Source organism: Corvus brachyrhynchos, unplaced genomic scaffold (genome assembly GCF_000691975.1).
Source record: "Corvus brachyrhynchos isolate BGI_N302 unplaced genomic scaffold, ASM69197v1 scaffold17, whole genome shotgun sequence".
Classification (NCBI taxonomy): domain Eukaryota; kingdom Metazoa; phylum Chordata; class Aves; order Passeriformes; family Corvidae; genus Corvus; species Corvus brachyrhynchos.
In genome coordinates this window covers 9,944,573-9,955,396 of record NW_008240046.1, presented here as the reverse complement: position 1 = coordinate 9,955,396, position 10,824 = coordinate 9,944,573, and the positions used below count along the sequence as shown (strand labels likewise).

The 10,824-nt window shown below is 37.5% G+C and overlaps 1 protein-coding gene across 2 annotated transcripts in view; it reads right to left on the bottom strand.

The window, feature by feature from the left end:
* Window positions 1–421: 421 nt before the first annotated feature.
* Window positions 422–10,824, bottom strand: part of ZDHHC2 (zinc finger DHHC-type containing 2) — a 25,373-nt gene continuing 14,970 nt past the window's right edge. Inside the window, exons 8-12 of one of the 2 annotated variants that reach the window (XM_008641437.2) lie at window positions 8,838–8,964; window positions 8,576–8,668; window positions 7,413–7,522; window positions 6,891–6,968; window positions 422–4,060 (exon numbers count right to left, since the gene is read on the bottom strand). In XM_008641437.2, coding sequence (XP_008639659.2) covers window positions 6,928–6,968; window positions 7,413–7,522; window positions 8,576–8,668; window positions 8,838–8,964 — 371 coding nt within the window. In that variant the 3' untranslated portion in view covers window positions 422–4,060; window positions 6,891–6,927. The remainder of the gene's footprint in view (window positions 4,061–6,890; window positions 6,969–7,412; window positions 7,523–8,575; window positions 8,669–8,837; window positions 8,965–10,824) is intronic. The other variant, XM_017744504.1, reaches the window with a different exon arrangement.

Sequence of the window (10,824 nt, the reverse complement as noted above, 5' to 3'; positions counted from 1 at the left end):
TGACAATACTGGTTAGTAACTACCTTTCTGGCACCTTCTCACTTCTATAAAGTATAGGGGGTTTAAGACACACTGCCCACCCACCCCTTTTTTGGGGGACAAAATTCCACCTTTTTGACCATCAACAGTACTCAAAGGAGTGCAGCTCTGTCTGCTCTGCCAGCATAAAAGCATGGAATGTTTTGCCCATGAATGATGATAAAAGAATTGGTTCCTTCTCAACCTCTTTCAGTGTCAGTGTGTTGTGAGGTGCACCCTGGAGAAGGGAAATACACCTATAAAAGTCCAAGACTCTGCTGAAGGGATGAGGGGGGACATTTACAGCAACTATGGTGTTAATGAAGCCCTAGTAGAGATGTTCTGCTCTTCAGGTACACCACCAGTAAAACTGATGGTAGTGTGTCAATGACTACCACGTACATGACATGCTGAACATGAAGCATTTATTTATGTGAGCAATACATTAACAACTGGCAAAGTTATACACTAAATTTATGTAGAAATATATTTCCCCCCACCCCTCCACACACCAGTCAACTGAATCAGGGGAAGAACTCTCAGTCCAAATAATGATGAAAACCAGCTACAGCATTCCATGCACTAAAACAAACTTGTTTCCTTTCTGGAGTGTCCCTCACAAGAGATACTCAATAACCATTTAATACTGTGCAATGTGCTCTAGGATGACCCTGTTCGAGCAGGGACCAGATAACCCCAGTGGTAGTCCCTTCCAAACTTAGCCACTCACTCTGTGATTCTGTTTCATTCATTACCTGCCCAGTCATAGTCTACTAAAGAACTTTCAGTCTGTAACCTAAACTGGACAGTGGTTTTTTCTCTCCAGTTAAAGAATTAAAGTGCCTAACAGCAGCTGTGTCTTAACATCTTAACTGCTCACCAAGATTGTGTTCCATTTTCTTAACAAAAATAGTTCTCTGTGAAGACTGAGCACTCCATCACTGGTATATCAACTGACACAGAGTGTGTGTGTACTATTTCTGGTGATGTTTTGGGTTTGTTCTAACCAACAAATAAAAGAAACTTGTTGCACATGTAGGGAGCTATGGTTAATATGAATGTTTACATATATACAAAATAAATTTAACTCTGTTGTCATTTGGGACTCAGGCCCTTCTGAGGAGTCTGCAGAACTCGTCCAGTTTCCACTAAAGCTTGAAAAGCAGTCATACCTCTAGACAAATATCAGGGAAAGTATTTTCTTTTTAGCAAAAAAGTAGATTAGTAACTGTACAGTAGGTAAAAAGCACTCGTTAAAAAAAATACAGAAATTACACAAAAGGCTGTAGTAAAGTGCCTAGCAAGAATATAAAGGACAGGAGAATCAGTGTAAGCAGACAAACAACATTGCATCCTTGCTACCCTGACTTCTTCACAAATTCTCCTGCATGCATTGTAACACTGACAATGGTCAGTATGTCAAAAAGAGAATTTTCACTTTGTTATAGAAAGTATTAGAGAGTTTAAAGCCAAGAATATAGTCATACCATCAGAAATTATACTTTGGAGCATGATTAGCTCACTTTTGTCCATACTCTACACAGTGAGAACTGCCAGGAACCCTCAAAGCCTGCTTGACAGTGCTCTTCATGGAGAACACAGCTCATACCCATCCAGGGAGCAGATGTAGTTACAGCTCTCCGGCTCAGACCTGCTCAATGTTTACCTCTGAGCTACCATCCTTTCTTTCCCTTTCTCCTCCCTTCATCAGTGTCTGTTTCCCATGCCTCCATCAGTTTTCTGTGAGGGGGACAGCCTCTGGCTGCAGCAAAGCTGTAGATTATTTAGGGCTATTGTGCTTTCCAAGTGTGACTTCTGAGACACGGAGAAGTCAGGCATTTCTTGATCCCTTATCTCTGTCATTTCTCTACACTAATCCCCAGCCTTACTGAGAGATCTCAGAGCCCTGGACACAGAGAGGCTGACATCTGTATTAGAGAGATCCATTTCCATGACGTGTTTTGCTGGGGAAGAAATCTTTTGTCTTTACATAAAAATATGGAGCAAGATACACTGAAGCTGAATTTCAACTTTCTACTCAGTATTTTTAAATGCATGCTCCATGACAAATGCACCACCCTGTGACTAACTGCATAAAAAACAAGACTCTACAGATAGAGAACCTGAAGTGTTAAAAAATATATTTTCCCTCTCCCCCTTATCCCTTGACAAGTTCGCCTTTAAACAAACACGAATATGAGGTAAGCTGACAGAACAACACTGAATAAAGAGCTGCAAAAAATCTTTTGGTAACTAGATCTCTGCAGGCATCATGTAAACTGTATGCTACCTTCATGCTAGTTTAAAAAAGGTGTCCTACATCAAGGGATCCACACTCTGGCACTTCTGGCAATAAACAGATGTTTTCAGGCTGGTAAAATTTTGAGATTTAAAAAAAATAAATACATTTTCCCTTACTAGAGGAAAAAACAAAGCCACATTTTGCTACACCAGCAAGAACTAAAGTTGCACACCCAAGAAGGACAAATTTTAAAGTTACCTGCTGGCAGAAAAGTTAATTATAGCATCTTCAGCTTTCAGAATTATATCATTTAGTCCTGCTGCCAGTTTCCTGAACAAATGACTGGCATCTTTACACTGTAAACCAAACTACTAAATAACTCAGGTTTGACAACAGAAGCACTTTTTCAACTGAATTCAGCATAGTCTGAGAGGTTTTCACTTTTTTTTTTGACTACTATTTTTATCTAGCCCCCTAGAAAGCATAACTAAATTCCTCCTAAAGTTGTTTTCAGAATAGAAATTTGCACTTAAATGTAAACACTGATACCATAAATGTAGTGTATACAAAAGGCACAAGACAATTAGATTTGTGTTGCTGGAACTTCCTTGACTTTAAGAGCCAAAAATGCCTCTTTTATTCTGGTAAGTAAACTCTAATCCTAAGAAAGCTGCCAGGTCCTAACTTAATTGAATGGGATTTCCTATGTACAGCAGCTTGGCTTTTTGGTATTGCAATCAAAAGTCCATTGTCCTGTAAATGCAAATATCACAAACTATAACAGTAAGTCTCCTTGACTGTATATGGTATTCACTAAGTTATGCAATAAGAAAGGCAGTGTCTTGAAGAAAAAGTGAAAAAAGAAATCTGAGACAAATATCAATTAATAAGAAATTAGTAAGTGGCCCTCAGTAACTAACACAGTTGGTAAAAAGCCTTTTAGATCAAAGTTCAGGGCCAACATTTGCTTCCCAAAGGGGTTAAGAGCTCCAAATGGGACAATAAAATTCCCATTTCATAGGACTATTCTGTGCAGCTCCCATCAAAATCCCCATACATTTAGTTTACGTATTTCCCATCTGAACACAGGCTTTTTATCGCATCACTGAGCAGTGACCCACTGTAGCATTCAATTAACCAAAGGATTTTTTTCCCTCTCAGCAACTTTTCAAACTATTGGAAGTACATATCTGAGGGAAAACAGAGCTCTTACAAAAATGTTTTCCAAAAAATGGTCCAAAAACAGTCAGACACTTCACTTAGGTCTTCTTATCTTCAAAAATTGCTTATCAAGGGCTCAAAAGAAAATACAGTCCACCAAGCCACTAAACTATTCCTAATCAACACTGGCTGTTCTCCCAATCCATAAAGCCAGTAGTGCAAAAATTTGATTTTAAAGTCAACTACTTGCAATAACTTCAATTAAAAGGTGAATTTTCAAAACCAAGCCAAGAACATGAACTTATAGTAAGGAGATCACATTTTTCTTGTGCTGAATATCAAAGTAAAACCAGCCATTGAATTTTTACAATTGTAAACACAGACTCTTCTTTTTTTCTACTTTCTAGTACTCAGTCATCCTTCACCATTCAAACCCAGTAATTTTAAGTTGAAACATCCTTTATATGGTTCAGAAGTAGTATGTTTAGTTTCGTGTTTCAAGCAGTGACATGGAGACAGCTAATCATCTGTCAGTTTGTTTTCTGAGCACATCCATAGAGGAGCAGACAGGAGCAGCTGGCCAACAGGGCTGATATTTGGAAGAATGCATCTTCCTTCCAACAACAGCTTGTTCTTAAACTGGAACAGAACATTAATCACAAAACACAGTATTATAATCAAAGAATACTTAAAAACTATGTTATTGTAACACATCTCATCAACTTGAAGGGGAAGGTGACCAACAGCAGAATAAAACTTCCACCCTGAAGAGGAACCCAGTAAGACTGTTCACAGTTATGTTATTAATCTACTTCAGGATGACAGTGATAAGTACTGACTACACAGCAAGCAGGCCACCAGTTTATAAAATGACATGAGCTATTTTTAAAATACTTCCAGGTACCAACATAATTAAAAAATAATTCTCTATTTCATTAGTGTAAACCACATCTGGCACTTTCAGTAATTTGTCCTCTGCTGAAATATGAAGGATTATAGGATACAGGATATTGAACAGATCTTTCATTGGGACAGAAATTCGAATTCTAACACATTGGCAGGGACTGCAGGCTGTATTTTTCATATCTAAGATGAAATTACATGGTTTTGTTGTGGCGACTTCAGCAGCTCTATTAAAAGTATTCTATTCAATCCCTAGGAATAAATATAACTCAAATATTGTCAATAAAGAAATGAAGTTAAATGCAAAGTAGCTAAAAGAAGTTTTTGTATAAGGGCTCTTATTCCAGCCCCCATTCCAGTATGTCACATATATGTAGACAGTAATCTATCTTTTTTGTTAATTCTCCAGAAAGTTTTAACTGCCACAAAGAAATATCTCAGATCTAAGGGTACAACCAATCTGGTGCTTATGCTCATGCCAAAGAATTACCAGTCCTTACTACCCTTCTGAAAGTGCATGACTCCATCTGAGGCAAAACCAACTTCCAGGAGCCCCTTCCTGTGGCTCTTACTTTTTGGAACATAACCGCCTCTAAAAGTAATCTCTCTTTAAAAAGCCATGTTTCAAAATGGAGGCTTACAAAAAGAAAAAACAACACCAAACAAAGCCCCCAACCCCCAGGGAGTGAAGTAATCACACTGCAAACACAAATCTTTCTCAGACTGGACTAAAAGAAAAAAATCAACTTAAAAAGACCACAAGATGTTTATCAAGCTAAACAGCTGGGAAAACCCACCCACTTTTAACATCTTTAAAACAGTCACAGACCATGTCTGGTAATCAGAGCAATCTGAATGACAGAGTTCCAATACAATGTACACACTCTTCAAAGAAAGATTAAAATTTAAAAACTATTGCTTAAGTAAATAAAGTGTTAGTAAGTTGCAATTAATGATATTTCTGTAACAATCCAAAAATCTGTTGCTTTAAAGTCTGTCTCCAATGTTTTATGCTTGATTAGTGATGACATGTAAGATATTAAACTAACTGAAGGTAAGTAATTTAGTCTTTTCCAGAAGCTGTTGTTTTGTTGAAAGAACTGATGGATTAAACAAGGCAGAAATGCAGCATTTTACATTTTGAACAAAGGGTTAGAAATGAGGGGTTTATATTCTATTAAAATAACATACACAGAGCAGTGAGAATTGAAGACACTGTCTGAGTTGCCTTCGCTCATCTCTTAACTCTGTTCATCTGACACCCACATTTTCAACACCTCTTACACTTCATACCATCAAGTTTGCAGATGTACCTATATCTGGAACTGTGTCTTCATCACTGAACACAAAACCAGAATATAAGGGCCAAGAGGTTTTTAAATTTCTTTTGTGAACCAAACTGAACTTTTGGGAACTTTTTGGTACAAGCTATGGGCCCATCTGTTGGTATCTGCACACCTGCTAGTTCTACAATCTGCCTTGACAGTGCAGTACCATTCCTAATGGGTCTAGTAACAATCACTGCAGTTTCCCGATGACTTTCCATGCCTTTCACTTCCTCCATGAGGGACCATGAGCAACCTCACAGCTACGACAGCATGTCCAAGAGTTGTATCACACATAAATGAAGGACATCCACTTGAGACACTTTTTTGGGATGACTGAAAAGGTGCTTCCAACACCAGAGAAAAAATGACCTTGCTGGAACAACTCCTCCATACCAATTACTTGGTATGCAGATATTCTTAGGGTTGGAGTCAAAATTTTTATACAGTTTTGAATATGAAATAGTTTAATTCTGTAAGCTTCGGTGGAGTTAGCAATATTCAAGTACTAGAGTAAATATGATGATTGTGTTCATTCTCCACAACCCAGGGTAAAGGTCAACTCCTGCTATGTACCTAACAGAATTTACTAGCTGCTTCTCAAACAACTTTTTGAGAAATCTGTGTTGCAAGATATTAATGCAAGAGATCAAGAAAATCTCAGCTGTTTTTGACAACAGGTGATTAAATGCTCAGGAAGTCATATGGGCACCTTTTGCCTTGAGCAGGCAGCACGTTTTTACTATTAAACAGGATGCAGTTCAGTACCCAACTCAGAGCAAGACACTGATAGCTTATATATTAGACTAAATCCTTTTTGCTTCATCATTTGATAGACTTTCATCTGTTTTAGCAGACAAAGCTACGACCTTTGCATTCAGTATTAAGAACCAGCCTAATTTTCAAACTTAGCACTACAAATATCGGCTGAACAGCTTGAATACTCACAATCTCAGTATCTTTCAAAAGAAAGGGAATAATAAAATAACAATAATAATAATAATAATATATTGGACTACTACCTAAATGAGTATAAAGATCAAACTAATTTACAAACATGACACATCAAGAAATAGGAGGTTTAGTTTAAAACTATGAATTCATGTGCTTGCTACAACACGTGGTAAAAAAATTAACTGAAGGAACAAAAACAGGAAGTGTTTTAGTAGTTTTCTTTTGTGCATTCTTCAATGGTAAGGAATCAGTGAATAAAATATTAAGTACCGAGAATATTACCATACCTTTCCTTACATATTCAGATGTTTCTTTTAAGGGAAATTAGGTTTCATTTTCCATGGTTAATGCAGGATTGCTCATACCTTAAAAGACAAAAAATAGTATTCCCACAGGAAAAGGTCTCATGTCAATTTCAGCAAATAATACAACCTTGAATTAACAATCATTTTAATGTCACTACACTATTACCAAGTCTATTCCTGTCCTGTGTCTATTACACAGCTTTTCACTAGCTGCAAATAGGTGTTACTTCTTTTATAAGCAATTTGTTGTCAAAAGTGCTATCAAGCCTAGCTTAAAAAAATAATTAGCACCTACTGGTTTCAGTGTTCTCAGTATCCCTTGGTCAGGTTTGGGAAAGGCACAGCAGCTTGATACATGGAACTTCCTACAAGCATGTATTTAAAATAAGCTTCATGAATTTTGGTTCATGAATACCAACCACGTGACCACGGTCATTGTTACACTATATCCTCCAAAACTAGTTTATACAACATAAATCATTGCAGCATAAGTCAACTCCTTACCAACTTTGCCCTTTTCAGCCTTTGCAGTAGTTTCTGACCAAGATGGTGTATCCGTAAGTAGGTGGCTCTGGGAATCACGCAACGGCTTTGCAGGAAACAGATGGTTCTCACTGTAGTGCCAATAAAAAGAACATTACTGAACTGCAGTAATTTTTCATCATCTTACCACACATTACAAACAGTTTGTCATACGCAGTAATTTCCTTACCTCACCTTGCCTCTTGTCTGATGAATCACTACTTTTTTATCATCCCATACATTACACTGTAGTTGTCACAAATGCAAGCACAATCTAAAAAGCAACTCCCTAGCATAGGGATTTTTAATTTGACAGCTATTGTGTATTAATAGATGTACTTCAGCTCCAAATGCACTCTTGACATGATACACAGTGAACATCTCCAGAATCTCTTTCCTAATGTAAGCTACGGAATGCTGGGGTAAGATAAAACATCAGTAAGCAGCTAGCTGAAATATCGTATGTCTTTTATGAACAAAAGATTGTCAGTATGATTCCATTATCATTTCTTAGCCACACATTCAAGTCTACTATACTTATCACAGTTTTCATTACATAAATGTTTCGAAAAAGATGCAGTATGACTTTATTTAAAGGAGCATATGCATACTTTCCACATTTTGAAGATGTCATGTCCATTAAGGATAAGAATTAATAAAATATGTTCTATTATCAGCAGAAAGAACACTTCAGCTTCCTGTGCTCTGGTACAGGTGCCATTAGGGATTCCCTTATATGAAGCAGGTTTCACCAGACAAGAAGAAGCAGGGGTCCCCCAAAAGCCATGCAAGGTAATGCATTTGTATCGCAGGCAGACTGACTAACCATCTCCGACGTATGCAGAACAGAACGCTGCTGATACTGATTGTTAGGCAGGTGTGGAAAATTCAGTTCCTGGGATGCCACTGAACTGAGACAAAGCACATCGGGAGAAAAACCCACCCCATCTCATTTCCATAAATTTATATATAAATCTGAGGATTACCTGATTTACAGCTTAACTGTTTAAAATCAGACTTGGATTTATTAAAAGGATACTCTTCATTTCCCTACCACTTTTAAGTATATTATACATCATTTTGTTTATGTGTGCACAGGAAAAATAAAATCAACTATTTGAAATGAGTAACAAAAAGCAGATTACTTTTTGGATGATGAATTAAGTCCACCAGGTGTGGAAGCTTGCTCAGGATCCTGACTAACAAGGCAAGTTGGAAAGGAGCAACCATCCCCTAAACTGAAAAATCCAGAATTAGTGTCATACATACAAAAAACTCTCAACTTTGAAGAACTTTTTTTATTAAAGTATTATTACATCTTATTTCAAAAAATGAACCATCCCCCAAAACTCTCTGGATCCTGATTATTCAACAGTTTAAACAAATGAAGCATTAGGAACAGTATACCTTGAAAACACAGGCAGCAACCAGTATTTCTTCTCATCACCAAACACCTGCCTTAGGTTTTTGCTGAAGCCCAAGCTAAAGCCATTCTTATCTGTTCTGTGACGAAATATGGGAGCTCTGAATACCTCTGAAAAGAAAAAGATTATTTAGACCTCTTTGCAAGTTTGCATGTTTCAGCCTCCCACCAGTATTTAGGCAATTGCCCTGCAGGTACCGTTATCCAAGAGGAAAGGCTGTACCACCCAAACGACTGAGAGAGAGTGAGTGCACTCTTAGAAGCCAAAGTCAGTGCTACACAGGCACTGTGCATATGGAGCAAGTCCAGTGGCTGAGGAAGGGTGCAAGTCTCCTTTACTCTCCTCCCTCATCAAGGCAAGAATAGTGAGGAACTCACTTTTCAAGAAGGCATGGTATGTTTATATGAAGATTTCAGCATGTGACTATACCACAGAGTGTGCTCAATAAAGAAAAACCTAAACAAAGGGTTTATTCCAGAAAAAGTAATGGGAAAGAAGAAAAAGTTAACCCACTTTAGTAGTAAGACTAACTTTTAACACCCTGGGGTATGAAAATACTATGTATTTTTACCACTGCATAAAGAAATGTCTTTGCTCGTAAACCCAGATTATTCCCCCTGGACATCCAACCTAAATTTCTGGAGAAGAGAGCTAAATATAGCTTCAAGTGTTGCAAAGTGCCTGAAGCACAATATTCATTCACTTTCCACCAAGTGACTGATAGCCATTTAATTGCCCTAACTGGCTATACATAGCAGGCAAGCTGTGTCCTGATGTCCTGACAGCACAGCTCCCACAAACCATGTCAGAACCATGCTGAGACTGTGCTTCTGCAGTCAAACCTTAGCTATGAACTGCTGGAAATGATCTTCCACATGCAGTATGCATTACTTACAATGGGTTTTAAAGAAGGGGGAAGGGAAAACGGGGGCACCCTTTTAGATGCCCATGTTAGGCTAGGAAAAGAACTCCAAGGATGATTTAAGCACAGTCACACTTAAAGCTATCATGGCTTCATTACCAAAATTGCATTTTTAAGGCTTCATGTATTGAGCAATTTCCCAAAGTAAAATGGGAAGTGACACCCAGATCTTCCTGAGTAACTTAAGTATGCAGGAAACATGTTATATTACCAGTATGGGATTCCATTTGTTTTGAAAACATGAAATGTTGAATTAGAAGTGTAATATATTATGGATCCCTCTGAAAAATTTTTTTGCACTAAAATTATGAGTTTATAAACAGAACACTAATTTATTTCCATTCAAATAAGCATCTTTAATAAAACTCTTCTTTACTTTTACTTTAATAAAACTTTACTTTACTAGATAGAAACTAATACCAGTAAAAAATTGTTCAAAGTCAATGATTTGTTAGAATACTGAAGAAACTCAAAAATCCTAGAGGAAATCTTAAAGTAAACAAACTTTCTTCCATTGATACAGATACCTATTCTCAAAGTTTTCCATTAATCACCAAAATCATCACTAATCATCATTAGCAAGTCCAAAGAGAACTGGAAAATACAGGTCAATTCACTGGCCTACTTTAATTCAGCTTACGCCAACAGGAAAGCATTTAGAGATTTAGAAATTTTAATGACTAGATTCCAAATTGGCATTTTTACAGTCCAGCATACACTAGAGAAGAGGCACTTCTATCTTCTACACTTTCTTTTATTTATTAAGATTTGTCATCAGACACATGTGCACTCAAGTGGAGGGAAATCGTGCTCTAGCACTGCTCTTCGATGCAGTTGTATTTGCACTGCCACATAGCAGAGGCACAGCACACCTCTGAGGTTTTTAAAATTAATTCATAACACAGAGGCCTTTCTATGCATCTGTGGGAGACAGCTCTCACAACTGTGAAACTGCCTTTGGGATCTCCATTGTTCACTTACTACTAAATACAGAAGCACTGCCTGTTCCTCTGTCACAAGTCAGCTCTGACAGAACTTTGGTTCTGCA